This window comes from Parambassis ranga, chromosome 2 (assembly GCF_900634625.1).
Source record: "Parambassis ranga chromosome 2, fParRan2.1, whole genome shotgun sequence".
NCBI classification, from domain to species: domain Eukaryota; kingdom Metazoa; phylum Chordata; class Actinopteri; family Ambassidae; genus Parambassis; species Parambassis ranga.
Genome location: NC_041023.1, coordinates 20,433,628 through 20,459,585, shown reverse-complemented (window position 1 = coordinate 20,459,585; position 25,958 = coordinate 20,433,628). Strand labels below are relative to the sequence as shown.

At 42.0% G+C, this 25,958-nt stretch overlaps 1 protein-coding gene across 3 annotated transcripts in view; it reads right to left on the bottom strand.

Annotated features, from left to right (window-relative positions):
- The window catches only part of dock4b (dedicator of cytokinesis 4b), a 97,320-nt gene that overhangs the window by 63,598 nt on the left and 7,764 nt on the right, over positions 1-25,958 (bottom strand). For all 3 annotated transcript variants that reach the window (XM_028433130.1, XM_028433145.1, XM_028433137.1), the window contains exons 2-6: positions 4,559-4,642; positions 2,106-2,146; positions 998-1,053; positions 817-913; positions 158-306 (exon numbers count right to left, since the gene is read on the bottom strand). In XM_028433130.1, coding sequence (XP_028288931.1) covers positions 158-306; positions 817-913; positions 998-1,053; positions 2,106-2,146; positions 4,559-4,642 — 427 coding nt within the window. The remainder of the gene's footprint in view (positions 1-157; positions 307-816; positions 914-997; positions 1,054-2,105; positions 2,147-4,558; positions 4,643-25,958) is intronic.

The following is a 25,958-nucleotide window of genomic DNA, read 5'->3' as shown; positions in this document are numbered from 1 at the left end:
AGAGGGTTGGAAATCGATCCAAAAATGCGTAGTATATATATATTATATATATATATATTTGATATATATATATATGAGTGGTCATCGGTAAAACTGCGATGAATAGAAAAACCAACATCAGTATGGTAAAGTGTGTGTTCTGTGGGATTTTACTCACTCGTTGCCCCAGTCCAATCTTGCTGTGATGTGCTGCTTGACGTCCCTCATGCGGTCATGAGTGAGGTGGCCCACCAGCACCTGCCTCCTCAGGTCCAAGATTTCATTCATCACGTGCCAAAGCCGGTGGAACAAATCCCCCTCATTCTTCTGTAGGAGTAGAAATGCAATGCATGAAAGGGTTACTGACATGGAATGGAGATAATACAGACAATACAGAGTCGCACTGACACTACGTCCAAAAGACATAAGTGAAAACATGCCACAGTAGAGAGCCATTGAGAAGGAAGAGGGCGGCCCAGAGAGAGAAGCAAACAGCGGGGCTTAAAATGGATTTGAGCAAATTAGCTTCAGTGTCCTGCTGCTTTTTGCTGCATATTTATGCACTTTGATCAGCAAGTATTCATCAGTTCAATTTAATCAACACCCCAGATAGCTTAATATGCCACAAACATAATCTATCCAACTAATGAATGCGTATGAAAAGGCCTTGACTGTTTGTGCAGTTTTAAATTAGTCAGGGTCAAATAAACTCCCTGCGTGAGAAACCTAAAAAGGCGGCTTCGCTTAAGCAGAAGTGATATTTAAATCAATGCAAAGTGTGTGTGTGTGTGTGTGTGTGTGTGTGTGTGTGTGTGTGTGTGTGTGTTTGCTTCTTACCACATAGAGTTGCTTCCACATGGCACCCCAGTCTCGCAGGGTTGACGTCATCTCTGTGATGACTGAGTCTTCGACAGGGATGACTGTCTCAAATTGCCTATTAACACAGTCGCATCAAAGCTGATGAAACAACAACCTGTGCACACAGAGGAACGAAAGCACAGGAACACACATTACTTACCCTTTGTTCTTGACATGGGCATTCTTCAAGTGGATGTAGCTGGATGGAAAGATCCCCTTTGTGAAGAAGATAAACAGGTTAATGAGAATGCTCCTTGAGTCATCCATTTCCATTCCCATTAGCATTTAACTACTAGTGAAAATAATGCGCATGTGGTAATCAATACAGAGCTAAGTGTGTTTGTGGGTTAGAAAGAGATTGTAGGGTGAGGGGAACAGATGAAGACAAAAGCAAGTAGCAATGGGATTTGGTAGACAGAAAAAAGTGTGTGTGTGTGTGTGTGAACCCTTTGACGCTAATAAACTGCTCCCAGTTGGCTTGGAGAGATCAAAGCAGAATTTACGTTGACGCGTCTGAGGATACCGAACACTCTATGCCTCACCTAGCTTATATTATTCTAATTCTCCTGCACAATATGCTTTTAAAAGCCACACAGGTTCTCCTCAGCTCAAGCCATTTCTATGTTTTTTACAGTGTGTTTTTTGTATGAGAGTTTTTAATTAGCAGTGATGATTTAGTTTAATTGGTTTGTTTTGGATCAAGGACAGGGTGTTTATTTGCACATTATAATCAGATAAAGACTTATTGGAGTCAAATGGTGTTAGATTAAGTTGACTTTTTGCTTCTTTTTCATTTCACTAACCTCAGAATGAAATGTTAATAACATACATTTGTAGCTCTCTGCTGCTCCATGCACTAATTGCAATTGAAAGCTATAGTGATATGTCATGTATCATTATCAGCTGCGCTATTGCTAACAAGCATCTTGGTACATGTGACCCATCAGCCTTACAGACAGAGACTGTATTATAATCATAAGGCCAGCATAACTTTTTTTCAGTGCAGACATTTTGATGTGTCATTGCAGGAAAAGCGCAGGTGTGACTGATAACATGTGTCACTGGCAATTGTCATGTCAGCTGGTGAAATTGCTAGTCTTGGCTAACAATGACAGGCCTGGGGAGTCTTTGAGATCTGTGCTCTGTCAGCTAACACACCATTCGATGGAAAAGTAAGAGTCATTTTAGAGGGCTCCAGGGTTAAATGAAGGGCCATTTGAGTTATAAAAGCAGCAATCTACACTCAACAAATCTAGAGGTTTGTTTACCTTGACGTTTGGATTCTTCAGGATGAATCCTCGGTACCATCCTGCAGAGACAAAGCATACGCACAATATGAATGTTACGCTTTTTTTAGTGTCAAACTGAAGTGGTAGAAAAATAGAATAGTGCATACTTAATAACAGCAGATGGCAAGTGTGTGAGTTCACTCTCCTGACAACTACATGCTCAAAGAGTTTTACAACAAGGCCACCAGACATTTGTGTTGTGTTCCAACTTAAAGTCATTTGACTTAAACATTACTGGATGGTTAACTTCTGTCGCCATATTACTGCCAACTGAATTACCACCAATAAAAATGTCATTTTAAATCACATTTTATATGTCAAAGCAGCACGGCTGCAGAAGCACTGAAGTACATAGCTGTGTTATTTTTAACAACCTGTGTTTGCAGTGACCACAAGCTAATGCACAGCGGCACGGAAAGCCACTGAAAAAAAAACCCTACACGCATATCACAAAGGCTATGTCCTAGCAAGGTGTGAAAAAAGCAGAGGTCAGATGTGGCTGTGGCTTACACTTGCTTACACTCTTCACACACTATACATCTTCTAGTCTGGATTAAAGCCAAACTTATATAAATATAAAAGCTTGATGCTTTTACAAATCTCGGCACTGATAGAAACAATCAAACACATTTACATCTGCAGAGAGAGTTCTCAGAGGTTTTGAGCTGACAATTTAAGCTCATCCCACTGTTGCAGCCATTGTAAGTCCTGCCAGATAAGAGCATTAGCTAAAATAGCTCAAATGTAAATGTATTAGATTATTCTAATCACTGTTGGGTTTTGCCAGAGCATCTGCGATTTAGGTAGTATTTTCTCCCTGATTTGCTCCAGGCATGCATGGTCAGAACTGTTTGAGTAATTTGTCTGGGTTGGCACTGTGGAAAATAAGTTCAGTATTTCCAAGATGAGTCATTTTTTTCAGTAGAAGAGGTCAAACCCTGTGACAGTCAAGGCAATACGTCTACAGCTGCATGACTAGTATTTTTAAATTTGTGATTCCAAGCCACATGTGTTTCATTCATTTTTTATGAATTTGTAAATAAAAGTTAGAAAACAATTACAACAGTAAATAAGGTAAGGTAAGGTAAGGTAAGGTAAGGTAAGGTAAGGTAAGATAAGATAAATCCCGAAGGAAATACTTCTTTGTACTCAAAAATATAAAGAAAGGTATTGGCCCAAAAAATATATAAGTCTAAACAGAAGAAAATGGGTGACTAAATGCAAAAGATAAACCTCTAAAATAGCTACGGGCGTGGTGAATCAGTGAAAAAAAATGGATACAATGTTAGTGGAGTAATTAATAACTAGTGAAAACTGTGAAGTCAGCCATTTGTGGAACCACTATTTTAAATCATGTATACTGTACGCTCAGCCTGATGTGCTCGCTGCTGACAGGGACTTAACAAAAAGAGCCAGTAAAGAGCCAAGTCAAAAATCAATTACTGATGCTGTGCATTTTTTATACAGAAGCCACATGTCTGTACGAGGACGCGTTCACTCTGTGAGCTCCTGTGTTTTGAAGTGTCAACAGTATCAACATGAGGCAGAGCCATTAGTCTGTCTCCTCTGCTGTCAGCGGCCTGTCTCTCAGCTTCTTTTTGCTGCTGGCAGGATTTTGATTTAGTTCCTCCCTTCTGGGGCCGAGCATTCCACTGGCTGAGCTATTGTCTACTTCCTTTGGGGGGGTCTTATACCACAATATCACATCCCAATGGCTGGCTAGCTGCAAGACCCACTGGCTGTCTTTCTCTCAAGCTGGTGTGTGCGTTTTGGTCTCCCAACAGGAAGTGTGTGAGACAGAGTGTGTCAAAAGCTCCGGAAGAGGGAGGTGTTTATGCATTTTGTGCATGGTTGCTTATTTGTGTTAAGGTGTGCACCAATGTGTATCCTTTCTGTGAAATGCTTTTACATCATCCTGGAAATGAAATCAGATCTTGGACAGAAATAAAATACGGCGAGAGAGAAAGAGACCAAAAAACTGTTATTAAGATACACGGGGAGAGATAGACAGGAAAAGAGAGAGTTTAAGAGAAAACATGCAGAGGAGAAAAACAGACTCAGTGTGGGCAGGAGGGCGGGAGAACGGCAGGAAATAGTAGCAAACGTGAATTTCCACAAGCCGTCTTCACAAGCGAGACGCTGCTCATTTTAAGTGTGTGATGTGCAAATCATGTGAATGTTCTGTGTGACAAACACACAACAGAATATCTCACGTTTGCTTAATTATTTATTTTTGATGCATTACTTGGGAAGAATGACAGCACAGCACATGGATTCGTCTTCTTTATAAAAAGTGGAAGTGCAACTAATGTTTTTGCACGTATTCACTTCACTACTCAAGTGAAAACCAATTGATTTCCTTACTTCTACTATGTGTTTGATTTCTTTTTTCACTGTAAACTGTAAGGTTGTGTACGAGCGTGTAACCTTACCTTCACATTTCTCTAGGATCTGCACCGTGTCTCCGATTTCCAGCGGGAGGCCATGCTGGACGGTCCCACGGAAACTGGCCAGCACTGCAAGAGAAAGAAGCCCAAACACCCACATGAGTTGAGTTTTTTCTGTTAGACCTCCACTCCTAAGACATAAGGAGTGATACAAAACATACACTTTTGTAAAAATCGGAATAAAAGGGAGAGAGAGAAGCGATCAATAATGTGTGTAGGTGAAATCAAATAAAAGCTCTATTTCTGCAACTCAACACAAACTTACATAAATGCATTCTGTAAAACCTACTAACAATTATCTTATAACCACAACACAAAGACAGTTTGTAAGGACAGAGCAACAGAAATGCTCTTGCAGATCTGCACCACCATGCTGAACACAGAGGGGTCATACATTACTTTGCATGATGCAAGACCGCTGTGTACTTGTGCTAGTCCAAGCTCTTTACTTTAGCCAGACAGCTAAAATGATGAAATCCTAGATATAGTTTGCCAAAAGGTACTGGCTATTCTTCAGGGTTAAAACACACAGAACTGTAAAGATTTTAACTATGGTAGCTGCTGGAAATTATATTCAAATGTGATCTTGAAGCCGATCTTTTAACCTGGCCATTGCATGAGAATGCTTTTTAACATGCTCTGCGTCATTCTATCTCATTCTCTCTTTCATCTTCTCCTGCTTGATTACCAGTCAGTTCCTGCCTCATTGCTCATGCAGCCAATCACATCCTAACCGGCAACCTTAAAGCTTTGCTCTAGCTCCTGTCAGCTGTCATTTCAGACTCCCTTTTCCACCCCAGGCGCTGCCAGTCTCAAGTCTTCAATGCCAGTCCAATCCAGTAACAAGCCCCTTTACTTTACCACCACCACCACTACCAAGAGGTTACACTCTTCCCATTCGACCTCTTCTCCTCTTGACCTGTCTCTTCTGATTGAATTATCTTAATATAATTTACACAATTGTTTCTACTAATTGTATTTTCTTTCTATTATCACACCTATTACTCGATGCACCTTTCTTGACATCACGTTTATCTATACTTTTTATTTGTTATTATTTATATTTATGTTACTGAAGATCTACACAAATTCTCACCTGCAGTTTAAAGTCTTCTTGTCTTGTATTAATCAGTTACAAAGGCAAAAGAAGCACCCATGTCAGCATAAATTGGCCTTCATATTTAACAGATGGCCCTGTTTAGAAAGCAACAAGGTTGTGTAGATTTAGAGAAAATGTTGTGAGGGACAGAGTGATGCTGATGGTCCATTAGCACTGAGCGCTGCTTTAAGCTATGAGAGTGTAACAGCCATCAGCACAGAGTGTCTGTTGACAGCTCTTCAACCGGCACTTTAGAGCAGTGCTGACTAAAGCTCCCTGCAACCTGACGCGCAAAATGAATTAACCCACACTCTTAAAACGTACATGCACTGTACGCACAAACATGTCACCCACTGGACACTGATGTTAATGCAAACAGAGACGGTGACGCTAATTCGTCAAGCTGCAGAAATGTCTACAAATTCTCTTACAGCAACGACACGGGCAGCAAAATCCGCACAAGCAGCCTATTCAAACTGAAAGCGCACATGGACACACACACACAGATAACCCATTCACGCATGGACACACACGTGCAAAAGAACCAGGCTTTGGAGTGGAAACATATAACAAGAGTCCACACTGAGCAGAAGGGATACAGTGTTTTAGACAGAATCTAATTTCTTCTTCTGAAGGGCTCATCCAGTGTACCTGAACGCACCATCCAAACAGCACAGGGAGAATTTCCTCTTGCTGCAAAGGGATTATGTTTAGTCCAGGGCAATTTTAAAGAAACATTCAGATGTACCCAGAGACCCACCCAAGTACAAAAACACAGTGGTTATGTTTCATTGATGCTGCACGTGAGGGCCAATTCAACACTGATGCATTTTCCTTCTAAGCTTTCTTTTACAGAAGCATTTTCAAAAGGTTGCAACAGGAGCTCATTTGCTCATCTGCTGGCGGCAGGAAGCACAATGAGTTTCTGATACCTGGGGAATATTTTTTGATGAAAATTGGCAAGCAAAAACAATAACCAACGCTATTAGATTGAATGCACTCAAAGAGAAATATCAGCTGCAAATTAGAGGACGATTACCAGAGGTGTTTTTTTTCTGTTTGGTCTTCTGTGAGAGACGTCCACGACACAACCGAGGATTCCGCAAAATTACATGTCCACTCATGTTGACATTGAGATCGGGTCTGCTAATGAAATCAACACTGTGCTGTGCACATCTGCATCCTTTTGCATTTTATGTTGAAGCTTTGCCAACTCCTTGTTATTCCTCGAGCTGCAGAATCGCTATCTTTACAAGGGATTTGTCACATCTGACTTTGTAATTCATTCAAAGACCAACCGCATGCACACACACAAACATGCAGAGAACCCCAGCGATTGCCTACTTTCTGTAATTCATTCAAAACCCAATCACTCAAATACACAAAGAGACCAATCACAGCCAACACACTTCGACTTACAAAGTGTGCCCAATGCATGAATTATCCAAGTGACTTTCCCAGCTGCATTGGGCTAAATTATTTATTTTCAAGTCGTCATTTTTTTTTTAAAGCTGTGAAATGAAAGCTTCCCGCCTTATGATCCACGAGCCAGCTGCTGGCTGTCCGTCTGTGTCTCACTGCCCGTCATCAGTCTGGCTCTGAGTCTCAGTCTGTCAACTGTCTGGGGTTGGCTGACCGCCAAATGATGCACCGAGGAGACGGGAAAGGTGTTCACCGTCAAGGGAACTGATTTGCTGCTTTGTCCTGTTTTCCTGGAATTGTAGGATGTGTACTAATATTCCAGAGACACAGAACAGTGAGTGCAAATGGGAAAGAGAAAGATGCCATTCATGGCCGTTGGACAGCACAGCTGCCACAGAGAACAAAAGCAGGCATGAACTGACCAACATACAAACACAAACATAGCACGTCTATGTGGATGCCACTGGTGCATGAATATCCAAGTGCATAAACTGAACAAACACAGCCCTGCTGGTGCTCAGATGTGACATGAACACACACGCGTTGTCTGTCTTTTGAACTTGTTAGACCCAGTTTCCAGATGGCCTGCACTGACCACCAGCATTTCAGCCACCAAAAGGCAAACTGATGCTTTCTGACACATACACACAGTCAGTCTGATTCTGTGTGACACCCGTCCACTGGGTCATGGCAGGGACGCTGCTATTCTTGACCAGAAGTTTTTTTTATCCCCAGACTAGACATTACACAAAAATGGCAGCCTGGCAGAGCCATGTGCACATGGCTAAACAAACACAACAGCAAAGTAGGCAAGTTGTCAAAGTCCAGGTGAGGAAATCAGAACTGACAAACATGGGAAAAGAGAGCCAATGTACAAACTGAAATAATCTCTCTGGTGGCAGTTTTGACAGTGATGCAGTGTGTCACCTCCATCACAACAACTGAGAGCACAAGCCTGAAATTCATGATACATATAAGATTCATTGCAATACTTAAAAATTCACGTATGACTCATGTATGACTATGTATAACATTATGGACAGTTATACTGATTACACTTTTTGCATCTGTTCATCATCAGAGTATGGCAAATATTCCTCTAAAACAGCAAATGTATAATTCACTCCTGTTTTGAAACATATACAGTCATGGCCAAAGGTTTTGGCTAACTATAAAATAAAGAGAATCCTCAAAGTTATAACCCTTTTGTAGTAACAATGGTTACCTCCAAAGAAACTCGTGCAGCCATCATTGCTTTTTATCAGTGGCCACATGCAAGGAAATTGCTGCTAAGAATATTGCACCTGAAAGAACCATTTACCGGATCGTCAAAAACTTCAAGGAGAGAGGTTCAACTGCTGTGAGGAAGGCTTCAGGACGTCCAAGATTGTCCAGCAAGCACCGGGACTGCTTTCTTCTGAGGACTACAGAATCGTGTAGCCACCAGTAAAGAGCTTGCTCAGGAGTGGCAACAAGCACGTGTGAGTGTAAGACTTTTTGACAATGGTCTGGTGTCAAGGAGGGCAGCAAAGAAGCCACTTCTGTCCAAAAAAAAATCAAGAACAGACTGAGATTTTGAAGAATGTAGAAGGATTGCACAGCAGAGGACTGGTCCAAAGTTATTTGGACTAAATATGTAACTAAAAAAACACTTAAAGTAAAGGTCAGCTTGAGCCCAGACCTAAATTAGGACTACACTATGAGTCTGACACAGTCTACTACAAAGACTAAAGTCTACTACTAAACAGGGTCTAAGCTCCAATCCTGGTAACTTTAATAACTTTCCATTGGTTAAAAAATGTGTGTAGTTTCATGCAACCTCATTTAATATTTAATTGTTAACAAGTACTGCATATCAGGTATAACATTTGTGGAGTCATGTTTATACATTAGATATTGACTGTATTATTGATTGAGCTTCATGAAAATAATCATGAGGCACCCAGATAGTGGACCAAACCAAGTTCCACTGAAAGCAAATAATCTATTCAGTAAGTGACTTCGACTCTGACTCGTGGAACTGTGAAGTCAGATGTTGCATTTCGATCTCTTTAATGTGCTTTCACCTCGCCTTCATCCATCAGGACTAAATATCTGTTTGCTAGTTTGCAAGTGCGTTCTGCTGAGTAAGTCGCGATCCCTGGAAAGCCTACTGGCTCGGATTAGGCTTACATGTGTTTTAGGCTGCCACTTGGACTCGAGGCCTGTCAAAGCATGTTACATTTGGTTCGCTCGTTGTTGCGTCTAAGCTCCTTAGAAGAACAAACGCTGCCACAGGCTCTGAGCGAAAGGAGCTCTCCTTCAAAACAGCCCGAGCTTGCATCATAAAAAACACAACCTAATAGAAAGTATACAATCAAGACAAAAAAGGGAAAAACATAAAAACAAGCAAAAAGAGGCAACTGATTCCTGTCTCAGAGCCCACAGCCTTTACCAGCTTTTTGCACTAAATAACACAGCAAATTTCATTCAAAGCACTCCTTAATGGGCTTTTTAACCTAATTAGCCTAACCCTTTCTTCTCTCTGACTGATCTGACAATGATTCACACGCATAATCCACTCCCACAAGTTCATTATACAGCATTTATATCATTAATATGCTAATTCGACAGCACAGAAACCAGTGGCCTCCATTGCTGCCAAATGTAAGGATCATGAATATTTAATTAGAGTGTGGAATATTATGTGTCATGTGCAGTAACACACACGCAAACACATAATTTTGAAGACTGTGATAAAAAAAATCAGGTTAATGGACTGATTATGAAGAAGGGAACATCCCAAAAGGTGAAGCAATGCTTGTTTTTATCATGTTTTTTATGCATTTACAACAGAACACAGAACACAGAACTAAAAGTTAACTACATCATAATAAACCTCTTCACTTCCTCAAGCAGCACATTCTGTAGAAGTCAGGATGACATTTGCCAAACCAGTGTAGTGTTCTTTATTCCAGCAATGTGACTAAAACATTCCAATTCAGACCAAAACTAGCTCAGCTATGTTTTTTCTTAGCCAAGACAAAATGCTTTAGCCATTTATCTTTCGATGTGGTCAAGTAAAAAGGGGCTGCCAATGCCAAAATATTGGCCGCTGCCTCGTGGATTAAAGGTAGTAAGAGTTTGAGTGTGGTCAACAACACACAAAGACTCACAAGAGGAAAATGCAACCCGCAAAGATGTGTTTATATGAGGCGCAGACACACTCACATCAATATGACAGAGCAGAAGAGGTACCTGACAGCTTTAGTGTAGAGTTGAAGACAGATTAAGTCAGTGTGTGTGTGTGTGATTTCTCCGTTCGAGCTAGGAATGCTGGGAAGTGGCATTTTAAAAGAAGGAGGCACGAGGAGAAGAAAGAGCAGGCAGACGTCTGAAAGTAGCAGAGCAGAGAAGGCCTTGAACAGGACTCAACTTGGCAGCTGTGTGCAGAGAAACAGACACACATGCACACGTGCACAGACGCAGAGGTCTGATAGGCAGTGCAGACAAAAACCAGGGCAGCCGAATCACCCAGGAGGAACGGCTTTTCATTTAGCCTTCTCCATTGCCGGCCGCCAGTTTCCTTTCGCTGCCATTGTGTGCTGGGAGATAGCAACCTAACCGCCATCACAAAACCGCTCAGTAGCAACAATAACCCTTCGCTCAAATCACGCTGCTGGAGCAGAAGCTTTCAAAGCAGAGCAGTGTGAGGAGGAATGTTATTACTTTTTTCTGAAATGGCTGAATGACAAATAGCGCAGCTCGGGGCTCGATAACATTTCAGCTTTGCTTTGGCGTCAGCCAGAAAATGTGAAATCTTATGCCTGAAGTATCTAACGCATGAAAGAACTCACAAATAAATACAGGCTGTGCAGGTGAGACATGCAGCCATTTATTAAGAACAGAGGGTGTCTATAAACTTGTATGAACTCCTGCTGCATTCCCTCCACATCGCCTCTAGCATGATTAGCACAGATGACGCTCCTGTAAGCACATCCTCACAGAGATACACACACTTTTAAATACAACCATTTGATATGGAAAAGAAAAATATTAGCTTTTGTATTAGCAAGATTACAAGTCACCAGCTTCTGACAGTGCAGGAACTAAAACCACGTGCATTCTGTCCTACTGGCCCGAGCAGCAGAAATCATAAATGACTCAGATTAAATAGAAATATAGGTCAGTGCGCTAAAACCTCACCTCATTCCCAGGCATTAATCTGTGTGTGTGTGTATATGTGTGAATCAAAGCTAGCTAAGTGTATGCATTAGATAGCCCACTGATGCCAAAGTTGCGATGAGATGATTATAATAATCCTCTTGGGAGGTTTTATCTCACCTGCATAAATTTGTAATTTTGTCTGTACTATTTATTATCATTGGATTATGACATCACTAGTCATTGTGATGCCTAAATAGTAATTCTTTATTCCGAAAAAAGACATCTTCACGCTAATCCAATCCAACTTTCCTGTGGATGAGAAGCACAATAGCATAAGGGCTGCTTCCTGTGACAGGAATAAATGATGTACCATGCCAAAAACAAACCAGGCTGGATTTCACTGGGAGGCGATCTCCATGCCAGCCCTCTGTGGAGGACAAGAAGACCCCCTGTGGTGCTGCTACCAGATTTCATCGCCAGTAAATAAACAGCACAAACCAAGTCAAGTGTGAAAGTAAATTCATCGTCAGGTGCATTACAAACTAACTAACAATTAAAGGGGGAATGCAACAGATTTGATGTATTTTACTGATCTTTAAGATATGCAGCAGATCACCTTTGCTGTTTGAGACGACACAATATGCCAAGACCTCTGTTGTGTGGCAAGTGAACACTTCAAATTGAGCGATGACAAGACAAAGGCGGCGTGCCAGATATGCAGTTTGAAACTGGCTTACCACGACGGCACATGAAAGCTTGCTTCCATGCTATAAACAGTGGGCAGCTGTACTGCGTATGAATATTCTATGCCATCTTTTAGTTGTCTTTTTCCTTTTACTACACCAACTGCTGTGTGCTACAGGCAGATGGTGCACAGTAGGTTAGCTTTCCTTTACAACAACTGCCTGGAAAAGAGAATAAGCTGAGCATTGACAGCAAACCACAACACAATGCTCTGAAAGGTGGTAAGCTTGAAGCATTAAATAAAATAAATTCTGATCTCTGTTCCAATCCTCAACATTACACTGTAGTCACTTTTTGACAATGAATAAAAGCATCTATCCTGTCTCTTCTTCTCTTAACACCCCACACGCTGCAGCTTAACAGAGCGTTGATTTCCAGCAGCAGCTGAAGCTACACCAACACCAGTGCCTACACATCCTCCCACCCTGCAAAGACAAAGATGAAGTGGAAGAAATAAGGCTAAATTTTGCTGAGGGAGAGCTGGGAAATTAAGGTATGGCTGATGAGAAAGTAATAGAAGATTCAGAAAGACAAAGATAGTGTGGAGAACAGCAGAGCGAGGGTTCATCAGGGACAGGTGGGTCTTCTGCAGCTCCAACTTTCTAACTGAAATAAGCTGAAGAGAGAAACATCTGCCTCTCTTCCTTCAGGTGTAACCGTTAAAAGTGGGAGTGCCAAATGAAACCTAGCGCATCAATCTATATTTCTCTCTTTCTGACTCAACTGCAACCTCTCCACTTCCTTTCTAGCTATCTTTTTTACCATCGCTTCACCACCCTCTTTCAGAGAGTAGATGAGAAGGTGTGGCTCACCTATAGTCAGGCGCTCTTCAGTCAAACTGTTGGTTCAAACACAAGCTTACAGGAAATCACTAACATAGGATACATGACAGCGTGTGACCTATGTGAACCTACAGATTTTCAGCCTGCAGGGATTGAACGTGATGAATTTGGCAAGTTTGTAAATTACACTATCAAACGGTTTCTGACATCACTTCTGACTGACATGGCATCAGCAAAAGACCCTCGCCCACCACAGGGGGGGACTAAACACACATTCTCATTTTTATTGCTCCAGGCTACAGAACCCCAAATAGCAATAGAGGTCCACATTGGGAATGATGAAACTATGATGAAAAAGCGATGAAACACAATCCGCAGTGCCATCCTGGTTGGACTTAAATCATAACCTGAAGGCGTGGCATTTATAAAAGCGCAAAAAGGGCTTCCCCCCAAAGGGAGGCTAAATCAGTTGGATTTCATAAGTAGGTGGTGGTACAACCACTACAATGGCTTAGCTCTGAGTTTTATTTGTGTTATGCGTCTGTCAAGAGATTTGACAGTGCAGTGTTGCCTACAGCCACAGCCTGAAGCCTGTTGATGTACAGACACTGGTGGGATTAGTGCTGACTGGAGAGGAAAAGGGAGGAAGCCGGGGTGAAGACAGGCAGAAAGAGAGACAGGTGAAGGAATGATAAAGACAGTCAGAACAGTGAGACTGACAAACAAAGCGCCAGAGAGAGACAATAGAAAGAAGACACTGGAGGAGAGGAAGAAGCAGAAAGAGTAAGGGAGAGTGAATCAAAGAGAGAGGCAGGAGAGATAAGTAGCTGTCAGCTTTTGTGTATCTCACTTCACTTTGTTTGCCCTGTGCTGTATGTCAGCTTGAGGGGAAAAGAGATGCTCCCTGTCGGCTCTCAGAAGCGTAACCGCTGACCGTAGGGTCCGTGGAAAGAGGGTGGGGATGAAAGCAAGGTCACATCAATCATGGAGAACAAAGAGAAGGAGACAAAGTTGCCTGGCACTGAGATAAAAAAAGTTACTCTTTTAAAGGTGAGAATGTGTTGTTTGTTTTGAAGTGAAATGTAAGTATTAGTGCCATCTTTTTGTTTTAACCTAAAATGAACAAAAACACAGGAATGAAGGATAAATTCAACTGATGAGCTCAGATGTGGTTTGACGAGAATGAAGACTATGTGGAGTTTTAACACTGACATTTTTCCTGAATACTCTCCAACAACTATGAAAACATCATCGAATGGGCCAATATCTTTTGGAAAAATGATGTTTGTCCTTCAAATAGACTTCCAGAGACACAGAGATATGCCAAGGAAAGCTTGTGCTGGCCCGGCAAAAGAACTACACTCTTAGATGATGCATTTGCATGACCGAGCTGCAGCGTGGTGCTGCAGCTCGGTCATGCAAATGCATCATCTAAGAGTGTAGTTCTTTTGGAGATATGGAAGGAAATGAGATCCTATGATCCTATGGTCAGTTATAAAACTGTGGCGATTGATTGATTATAGGGTAAAAAACAGAGTAAAACTTGCTCTGCATACTTCACCTTTGAAGGAAGTTGTGACGACTAAACAGTAAAGAAAGGCACTTGGATGGAGGATGTAACTGCTGCTTTGTATGGGTAAGATTTATAAATTTTCCATATCAGGCATACATTTTCTGTAAATAAATTGGACTTGGACCTTGAAAATAAATGCATGATCCATGCAGCTCACTTTAACTAATGGATCTAATTTGCACAGTCAGTGTGTGGTAGCATGCTAATGTGCTGGTAGCATACCATTTGATTCAGTGGTGCCATACTGGACAGCTGGTGCTTATCACCTCATTAGAAAATATTTCCCTGGTATACTCTAATGAAGAGAATGTTGCCTTGCACATATGCAGAATCTCAACATGCACACATACACAAGAGTGCTCAACTAAGATTGAAGAGGCACACAATACCATACACCCACGTGTATGTTGTTTTGTGTGGTGAGTGGGGGTAGCCAGTACACTCTGCACTGCATCTGTACTGAGCCATGAAGCACCATATGGTGGTTTTCTTCTTAGTTAAACTAGATTGTTGCAGCAAAATAGTAGTCCGGGAACAAGTTAGACTTTTTTTTATTATTACATGCAGATGCAGCCTGTTTTGTTGTTAAGGCAACATGCCGCCACAACATCACCACCAGCGCTCTAAATTGCAGGGTGTGAGCTATGTCACAGAAGCTCACAGACGACGAATGAACTTCCAGCAGCTCGACAGGGCACACAAACACCTCCTCTGAGCTATATTTAAAACTATTGTTCAGCAGTCCTTGCAGCAGAATGAGACCTACACATATTTCCAGTAACTATACAGACAGTATATGCACTAAAAGGATAATTAAGGGTACTGAAAGGGCAGTAATGCTCTCTAGCTTTGTGTAAGTGACAGGACAGAAGGCAGCGAGGAACTGAAACAGATTTCAGGGCATCATTTCTGTGAAAAACCCACAGCCTGACCTTTTAACCACTTTTACCTTGGCAGCTGCAGGTTCAAATGTATTTGCGCCTAGGTGTTGAAGTGCATATCACGCCAGCAGTATCAAAACAAGCCTAAACAATAGGCTGTGTTAACATTCTCCCTGTGGGCAGTAGGGCTTCATCTGATTAGCAACCCTCCAGCTCAAGAGCTGCACACACAGGGAATTCAAACGTGGGGAGAAGTGTTAGACTGAGATCAATGGAAGTGGGATCCTGAAGATAAATGTCAGCAGTAGAGCGTGGGGTTAATATTGACTTCAACCTCTGCAGCCATTTTCACCTTATTACCACGCCGATCATCAAGTCTTCCATTAGTGATGCGGCTGACCGTACAATTGTTTTTGAAGCACAATATCAATGAGATAGAACAGAAATATAAGAGTCCTCAATAAACAGATGAGACTCCACTGGACAAGCTTCCCAAGTGTTGTGTAGTCATTATTCTATACGTTCACTTCACATCCTGGCCCAACAGCCTTCATTCAGCACGCTTCCCAAGGAGATAAAACAAAGAGTTCAGTGACAAGAGAGACTGTATAAGAGAGAGGACTGAAGCATCATTCGAGTCAGTGGGAAGTGTATGAAGGGCTGAATGAAAAGACCACAGTGTGGTCATTGGCGCTGAGATAAATTAGCTGCTGGGCACAGGTTTGGGTGTTTGATGTGTTCTCAATTTCACTGCATGAGGTTGAGACATGGGAAGAAGTGCTGACTGTATCTTGCACGGTCACACAACAAGCACTAACACACACACTGACAGACGGTCATAGCCTCTGAGCACAGCAAGGGCAATTGAAAACACTTAACAGGAAGTGGGAGCTTGGAGTAACTCTGAAACACACACACGTACACTTAAGAACACACAGATGGCAGGTGCTACACAAATACAAGCCGCTGGAGCATACCTTATTATCAGCTAAGCCAGCCAGTCAGCTATCTAGTCACAGCTCTTCAATAGGATCCATTCTTTAGCCCTGAGTGTGTTGGTTACCCTTAATGTAGGGGAAGGGGCAGCTAAGCTATCAAATTAAAGGGAATCTTGCAAAGAGGGGCATCCTGCAAATCAAGGGAAACAGAAGTGATTTCCTACTGGAGTGACATAGTTTAACAATAAGTGCACAACAAGTACAAGCAAAGGTCAATACACAGTTCCACACTGGTGCCTGTGTGTAGTTTTTTATGCAGAGAGAAGCATTATGTGATTTTAATCAATGCTGCTGCTACAGAGAGCCACTTGCATGAAGTCCTACAAAAAGTCAGTGTGTTGATGCTCTGCATGTTGATTGGCATGAACCAGAATGGGGACAACAACCTCAGTCGAGTTTACCACAAAGATGTAAAAACAAACAAAAGCTGTACATTATTTATTACACAGCTTTGTTGACTCCTCCATTCTCGTTGGTCTACCGTTGCTATGTATAACAGACCGTTGCTATGGAGGCACATCTGCAAACAGAAGTGTCAAATTAGGGATGTCTCTGGTAAGTTCCCTGTCAGTGTTAAATCACCTGATTGCTGCATATTCCTTCCCACAAGACACGTTCATGCCCTGGCAGGGGCAAAGCAAAAGGGCAAACACAAGCTTGAATAAACTGAATTTCTGTCTATTCCACATATTTCTGATGCTGCCAGGTGACAGCTACAATAGGTAGGTAGATGTCTGCATGGCTCTGCATAACACCAGTACTGTGCCAATGCCATACCACGTTGGACACTTTCCTAGAAATTATAATACACTCCACAGTTGGTGTTTATGGCCAGCTTTTCTCTGTGTGTGTGTGTCATTAAAAATGGAACATTCTTGGGGTTTGGATTTTGAGTCGGACAAAACAAACATTTTAAAGACAAATTGTGAGGATAAACTAGGTCAATTGTTGTTGACCTAGAATGACCAAGAATGTGTCACAACACACTAAAGCAGGTTATCAAAATATACACAACACAAAGTCTTTGTTGCTGTGGTTCTTTCTAAATATTACATGAATAAAATACGGTATTGTGCAATATTGCTCCCTAGTTTACAGAGAGATTTTGAGCTGTTTCCAGTGCAGCTCACAATCCTGAAGGCCTCTAAACAAAGAGGCATTCAACAGTGGCATTTGTTTGTAAGTACAGTGTGTGCAACCCTGGGTATCAGGCAATTCCTGATACCCAAAGTAGCAGCAAAAGACCCTGCAAGCTCAGAGGAGTACAAGGAGCAGAGGCGCTCATTTCGGGTGGAGGCCTACAATAATAGCTGCACTAACAATGACAAGATAGTGACAGCGGTGAGGGGCGAGTGAACCAAGAAATATGATAAGTACGGAATCTGTCATCTAGCCCAAGCCTCAGAATAAAAATAAAATGTTTTCATGTGATATGCATTCTGCTTTCCATGAGCCACAAGATATGGAGAATGAATGACTGTGTCCATTTCTATATTGGCACTGGTTGTCATTCTTTCCTACAAAGAGAGTCCCGCACTAAAAACTGAAAAATGAGGGTTGGATTCCGTGGCTTGCTGGCATGCCAGTCCTTCTGACATCTGCTATAACTTAAACAGATCAATAATGGATGCCACACATGTAAATAGAGTTACAGACAATAGAAGTATGGAGGAAAGTAATAGCTGTCATGGCTGTGGAAAAACTATATAAGGGAAATCATTTTGTGCTACAATGTCAAATGGCTTTTTGTAGGAAATGAGCTTCCTTCCTCTTCTGTGCTTTAGTCAACTCGCATGGCACTTGCTTTCAGGAAATGTAGGCCTCATGAAAAACAAACCCAGGCAGCAACTGGGTCCCCAAATTTTCTTTCATGTGCATGTGTTTAATGATTCAAAACAAATAAGAGAAAAATTTGCTATAAAGGCTGGATGGCTGGTTGATTCCTGAGGAGCGATCTCTAGAATGAGCCGCTCTGTTCTGCTCTGCACTATGGTGCACTGTGTTTGTGAATGTATGGCCTGTACGTGCACGTGGTCAAACATTCCTGTGGGACTAAGAGGTTCAGCTGTCGTCAGGGACTATTTTCCTGTGCGCTGCATGCCATTTGTGGATCATGGAGGATTATTCCTGGGGTCGGAGAACTTTGGGGATAAGGAGGTAAGAAAAAAAAACAGTAAGAAAAGGGACAGAGCCACTGTGGTTTTGGAGCAGTTTCTTCTTCAGGAATCCAACTCCGGCAAAAGGGACTGTGGAACGGAGCTGTGTTTGTCAAAGCAAACCACGTAGGAAATCACACAGCCAAGAGCTACACTGATTGAGAGACACAGAGGGAGAGAGTTAAAGAGGGAGACTCACCACTCAAGCCATCTCGTACCGTAAAAATAATTAACCAATACTCAACTGTCACACAAGAAAATCCCTTGTGCCTGCTTTGAATTTTTTGCTTCAACTCGAGGAGCTGCTCCACACTTTGCCTTAATCTTGTCCATTACTGCAGCTACATCAGCGTGAACAAAGAGGCGGCACTCCAATCTGTTTTATAAAGGCTCTTGTCCTGTCAGGGACCCCGACTGGATGAGATTCCCCAATTCCCTGATACATTCTTCCAGGGTAAATTGGAAGTAGAGGGAACTGTGGCCATGCAGCCTGACAGGCAGACAGACCGGCTAATTCAGACACAGCAGCAGCAAGAGCGACAGACCCACAGAGGGTATCAAACTGATGGCCGTGCTCAGCTAATTTGCCTGTGCTCCAGTCCACCACAGACAAAATCAATAGAGTAGAGTAAGAAAGTTAGAGAGAGGGGGGGCTATGGGAAAAAAAAATGTCCCAGTTTCCTGATTTAGGTCAACAGCCGTCGTGTGCACCCTCCGAAGCTGTCTGTAATTAAATAAAACTAGTTAAAAAGTCGGCAGGAGCTCAGAAATTGAAGGGAGAAGAGGGATGGGAGAAAATGGGGAGGGATGAGACTACAGTGATTAATTTCATCTTTGTTTTTCCCCTCCCACAGTTGTGGGTGAACACCATTATACAAAGTAGAAAGGTAGCCTCATTTGCGTGCCCACTCGACGCCTGGTGCTCCCTGGAGGCAAAGAACGTATAAAGATTCTAATGAGCTACAGAGAGAGATCCTGAAACACAAAGGGGCAGATATAGACACACTGGGACGGTGCTCTGCCAGGCTTGGCAGCTCGGCTCTGAGGAGGAACTCCATGTGGACTGTCAATTGACAGCCCATCACATTCTGTGTATCTGTCTGATTTTCTCCGCCTCACTATCTCCAGCTCATCCATATCTGCTGCTCTTTTCCTTCCCGCCTCTCTCCTCCCTTCACCTTTGGTGAAGCCATGTGCACAGGCAGTTTACAGGCTCAAATCAAAACTTTTACAGCATTATTTCTGCATCAGTCATATTTTAGACTTATTTTCTGCCTGACCAAACAATGTAAACTGAGCATGAAATTGACAACGCAAAGGAAATTACAACATTTCTATCTGGATATCACTTTTCTGAAATGTATTAAAATGGTGTGCAGATATGTGAATGTGTTTGTGACTTTTGTAAATGCAAATAGGTTGGTGGTCACCTCTGGATTGCAGTTCAGCCCGCCTCTAGGGGATGACTAGTCAATCCCCATACACTCTAATGTTAAAATGGACAACTTTACAGTAGAAATATGTTTGCAGCCTGGTACAAAGATGACTGCTGACTCACAGCTGCCTACCCGCCACAGATCCACTCATCTCTTTGCCTGTATTTGGAGTTTGGGTGGGCTTCGATGCTGCCAACATGGCAACAGACGGAGCCTCCCACAGAAACTCAAAACGGCCGCTCTAGAACTGTTAAAATGTGAAGCCAAACCAATGTAATCAATTAGCTAGATCAGTGATAGCAAATTCATCAGTAACTTCCCCAGTTACAACTTCGTAATTGTGAGGTTTTTGTGTAAGGATGCCACTTTTCTTTTTGCTGTTATGCAATTTTGTAGGTTTTGGACCAAAGAAGGCTTGTGAACAAACTTGGGTGTGAGATTTGTTTTTACAATCATGACTAGCAGCCCTATAACTAATTAAAAGTGCACATAGCATTTATTGTAACAGATCTCTTGGAGTCCACTACAGAGAAAACAGATTTTCCCAAACATAATGCAAAAAAAATGTATTACTAAATTGAGAGGTAAGATAAGGTCTGCCGGTCACACACAAGGCTTTCTCAGAGCACCTTTGCAACCTTTCCTCCTATTGTTTCTAATGGTGAGAATCAAATATCTGACTCTAGCAGAACAATAGTACAGTATGATTAGATCGTCCAAATGCAGTTCTACTATACACAATAATATTAAACTGTTGCCCAGCTGTAGCTTAAAGCAAAATATAATGTTCTACAACCTTTGACAGCCACTACAGTATAAGCTTTGTCACATCCTAAAGAAGCACCACCAAATCAAGTGATTGTGTTTAGGTTTAATTTACAGATGATTATGGGTGAGGTTAAAAGGGGGATGGAGGAAGGATTTGTGAAGAGGATGACAGGATCAAAACAAGGACACGGGGGCAAGTTGTTTTTCTACCTCACATTCATGTCTTTGTCTGGCTTATCGGAATAAATTCCTAGAATATCCATGCATGTCTACATGTTTGGTGTGTTTACTATCACAGCAATAATGCCAGACAAGCAGATTCACGGCCAGCCACTGTTCTCCCTGTCTGTATTGCTAGGTGGTTAAGGTAAGGTTTCTGGTGCATCAGGACAGCCTGTGCATAGAGGATTATGGCTGCAGTCCAGATGATGGTACAGAGAGGGGGAGGGTGGAGGGGGGGTGGTGCTTAAGGGTGACGCATCACCACTGATGATGCGCCTGGAAACATTCCCCTACAAATCAATGGCCTGTCCTAGGACCATTTAATCACTACCATTACCACACAAACCTTTGAACTCAATACATGCTGGAGGAGAGGCGGCTGTAGTGTGTTAAATTGGATGCCTTCCCGCACCTGTAGGTGTTGTAATGTATACACTGGATCTGAATCATAAAAGTGCCGTCAGCTCATTAAATGTCTGCTCAATTGATCGGCATCACAAGCCTATAACGTTCAGCAGCAGCAGCCATATTACAACTTATGCCATAAAAGAGTGCAGCGCAACATGCTCTATTTGTGCATCAGTATTTTTAGCATTCTCACACTCATTATGTCAGCGAGGCACAGGAGAAGGCCCCGGCTGGTCAGAGCGAAGTGAGAGAGCGAGACAGGAAGAAAGACTTCGCTCGGCTCTGCTTAAATCTGCTGCTCACATGCACCCTGCCTGTGAAGAATGTGTTTTGTGCTTCACTTCTCCAATTAAGTTTATTTTTTGAGGGTGATGGAAAACCAACACGCTCTTGAGGTGCTGAGTAAAGAAAGTGGAGAGGATAGGCTTCATGTTTCAAAGACAAGAGACATAACTCACTGATATCCTTCTCACGACTCAAGTTATAATGAAACAACATGAAAGCATCTTTCTTCAAAGTGCTTGAAAACTGGAAGACGATACTGGTGCTTTCAGATGACCATCAAGGTCAAAATGGAACCAGTGGCAGGTCATTAAGCAGGAGATTAATAGGAAAGGTGATACATGATCCAAAATAGATTTCCATTATTGATCCATTAACAGCAGACACTATAGGAAAATACATCTGTGTTGCTATTTTGAAATTCAGATGCCTTCAGAAAGAAAAACAAACCACCACATCCTGCACAACCATCTATTTAAAAAGTAAATATGTCAATTTTTTTAACTGACACCAAAGCGTCTGTCCTATTTGTTTATTTAATCTGAGGCCGGCTCTCAGCACGAACTGCTTGTTAGCAAGAATAGCCAGAGGCCCCACAAGGTATGGAAACCATCCACAGGGAGGGAAGTGGCTATAGGTTCAGCGTACTCATGTTGTGTACATTTCCAGTATACATACAAATAATAACTCTTTTCTCCTGTCATCTGCTCGGCTGTACCGAAGCAGCTGCCCAAGGTGTCCATCCGCCGTCATCACCCATACCAAGTTGCTCATGCTCCCCACACAAAGGCCCCCTCAGCGGTGGTTTTCCTTTGCATTTCCCCCCCTCTCGCACCCACACAAAGGGGATCCATTTCAACCGTTTTTAGCAGCGCCACTTTCCACTTTTAGCTCTTCACACTCTTTCCCCTGAGGCCATGACTGGTGGAAGGAGGGAAATAAAAGACACCAGGTGGATGCTTGAAGAGAGGTTAGGCTTGTGGCAAACAGGGGCCCTTCAAGCCAATCCTACCATGGTCGTGGTGGATGTCTTTTTTGGTAAAGATCGACTGAGGGAAAAGAAACTTATACCAGTGCACAGACTGACCCTGATGCCTGGTTTAGAGTGGCGATGTGAAGGGATCAAACCCCCAGCAACATAGGGCAAATTTTACTGTAGGTTGAAATTCAGCATCATTATCACAGTGATCAAATATCTATTTAAGATATATAAGGGTATAAGGGTATGATGAAAAAATATTAAAGGCATGCTATAGATGTGTTAGGTCACCATCCTTGACCAATCATTTTCCAAAACTGGCAGGCAAGTGGTACGCATAATAATAAATAAGGGTGACCCCATAATTGGTGGTAAAGTGCATCTAAGAAGAAGTAGCCTGGCCAGCCACACCAATTCACATTCAAATTCCCTCCATTTCCACTTGGTACAAACCATTTCAAACCCAAGTGTAACTGCTTATGTCAGTCAGACAGACACACATATGCATTTTTTGTATAGAAAAGAATTAGGAAGGCTGGCCAGAGGTTCTAAGATGCAGTTCATTGAGACAAATATTACAAATCCACACAGTAATAAGTAATGGAAAGCAAACACTTATGAAAATAGGAAATCCAAGCTTTTCTTTTTTGATTAAAAGTCATCAAAGTTAATCACGTATTCAAAAACCATAATGAGTGAAAGCAGGCGAAACATCAAACAAGCCAATCAGCAATCACATTTATTTCTCATATGATGCACATCTAGCTTTACCTTTATGTGTTTACAGATGTCTCAACTTCTATAGGTGAGTCAACAAGAAAGTTAGTGAGCATATTTTCAAAAACTATTACTTAAACATGCAAACACATTCCTTCTCCACCAATGGGAGCAGAAGAAAAACCCCAGCCTTCGGAACCAACAGAAGGAATCCTCTGTGCAGCTTCCAGAAAAGGAACACAAACAAAGCAAATCAAGGCTACAATGCCAACCTTTGGTGCTGCTGGAGGAATACTGAAAAGGCCCCATTCAATCAATGATGAGAGGCAGGAAGAAGGAAGACTGTTGGTCTTCTCCCCTCAGAGAAACAAAACTTCTGATGATATAGTGGCTCAGATGTTTGTGTGTGCTCTTAATTGAAGACAAGCGTTTAAGTAAAAAAGAAAAAAAAATCAGTTTGTGTCTCTGCATGGTTTGAAGGCTTTCCTCTTAGCTGGATAAACATTCCAAACAGTAGCAGTCCCAGAAGAGGGTTAAAAAGAGGAGAAGCACCAAGTGAACTAGGTCGCAGTTGGAGGTTTAGTCAACCTGATGAATTAAACAGACTCTCTGAGGCAATAACACTCTACAACACCCACAATTAATTTAGGAATTTATAAGAATTATTCAACTCTGGAGAAGCAGTAAGTTTGGAAGTTAAGTCTCATTTTTAGAAGTTCTCTGTTCTTTTACCATATAAATTGAAATGAACAAAAACCACCATGAGTAAATGCACAATACTATGTCCTATACCTTCTCCTTCTATAGAATACCACTATTTCAATCAGCAGCGCAGTGCTGGGTTCAAAAAAAAAATCAATTGCAATCAGCCTGAACACTCGAGTCATTTCAAACTGACTGGAAGAAAAAAGTTGTGATGAAAGCCGGCAAGTGAGCGGCCATGTGCTGTGATGAAAAGCCCTTTAGAAAGTTCACCTGACATTAAACTCTATTTCTGTGTGTGGGCAGAGAGAGGGAGAGAGAGAGAGAGAGAGGAAGTAAGGGGAGCTGACGGTGAAGAAGTGAAGAGGACAGGCAGCAAGCCAGCATGTCACATGCAGCAGGTTGACATGCAGAGGAGAGCCAGACCATCGTCTCAACGGCACAGCGAGGGCAGGAAACGGAGCGCTTGTACATGCATGAACCTCAAAGGGGGCAAAGAGCAAATGCAGAGTCTGTATTCACTGACTCAACCACAGTTAGAGGTGTGTGTACACACACACACAGGCACACACATTGAACAGGTAATAAGACAGCTAACAGCAGCCAAGGTCGGAGAGGCTGCTGCCCAGAAATCGGCCAGGCGGAAGCTGATCCTCCCAGTGTGATCTTTACAGAGAGTGATGGAGATGGGAAAACAGTTCAATCTCACAGAAGACTGAGAGAGATCTAAACCGATCAATGTCACTGCCACAGCTCCTGAGCCCACAGTCAATATACACTACTAATATGATATACCTGTAGTGTGGATGAGCAAGTAACTCTATTTGCTGTAGAGATTTTCAGGCCGATTCCGAAACTAAATCATGCTCTGATTTAATTATATGTTTACTGGATGTAAGCAGGACACAAACAGGATGATGAATAGAAACCACATCTCATTGCTTTTGATTGAGACAGAAGTAATCAACAACAGAGCATAAATGACATGACAAAGAAAACAAACTTGATGGGACAGAAAATAAACCCTGGGAAACATGAACACACCATCTGTCAACCTGCTTCTATACATCTATATACTAAAGACACATGCCAGTAAAAAGAGAGTGATTCTCCTGCAAATGGGCATCAGTGCATCACTTCTGTCAGCCGAAGTAACAACTTACACCAACAGATCTTATCAGCTAAATACATTATGCTAAAAACTGAAGCTAATTCAACATGTAATGAACTGATGAAGCTGCTCGGATAAGCAGCAAAACATCTTTAAGAAAACTGTACAAGTCCAGACGCCTTGCTTCAATCTTCTCTACGAATTATCACTTGGATGACTGAGAATCTTCATCAAAATGTCAACATGTAATTCTGTAGTAAACTGCTAGGAGGCTTTGCTCAGAAAAAACATACTTTGCAGCCGAGGTTACATTTTCTGCTTACTTGTGTTTACAAGAGAGGAGATTTGACACTGAGGACAAACTCCGCCATTAGGCAATATGGGACACTATTTCTAGCGACATGTTCTGTTGTAGCCGCTGGAGTGTCAAGTTGCTCTTTCTATAGACTCCAAAGTAGCAGACACATTGTGATCCCCAGTTGTGTACACACAATGTCTTTTCTTGAACTGGAAGGTTGGGATTTCTATGGATGTAACATTAGTTAATTCTGACAATGCTTCTTGATTCTAAGAGGTGGCAGCAATATTAGTATGTGGTAGAAATTCCTTCATCTGCTCAAGTCTGCATGGACATCTCAACAAATGTAGCCAAAACATCTTTAAATGTGCAAGGTGTGAACAATGCAAGCATGCACAATTTAATCACTGCTTCACTTTCTTTTAGAAACAGATGCATTCATCTTCTATAGACTGCATGCATGTCAGTGCTCTTGCCTTTTCAGGCTATAAAAAGAAAGACTGTAGATGCGAAAAAATGCAAAGACTCAGATACATCATGCCTTTGCAAAGCTATGACTGGATTTAACAGTCAGGTATTAAAGTTCTAAGATGCAGCAGTGTTTTTACATCTAATTTTATAATGAAATGTTTCCATAAATAGGAAATTAGGAAGGGTTTTC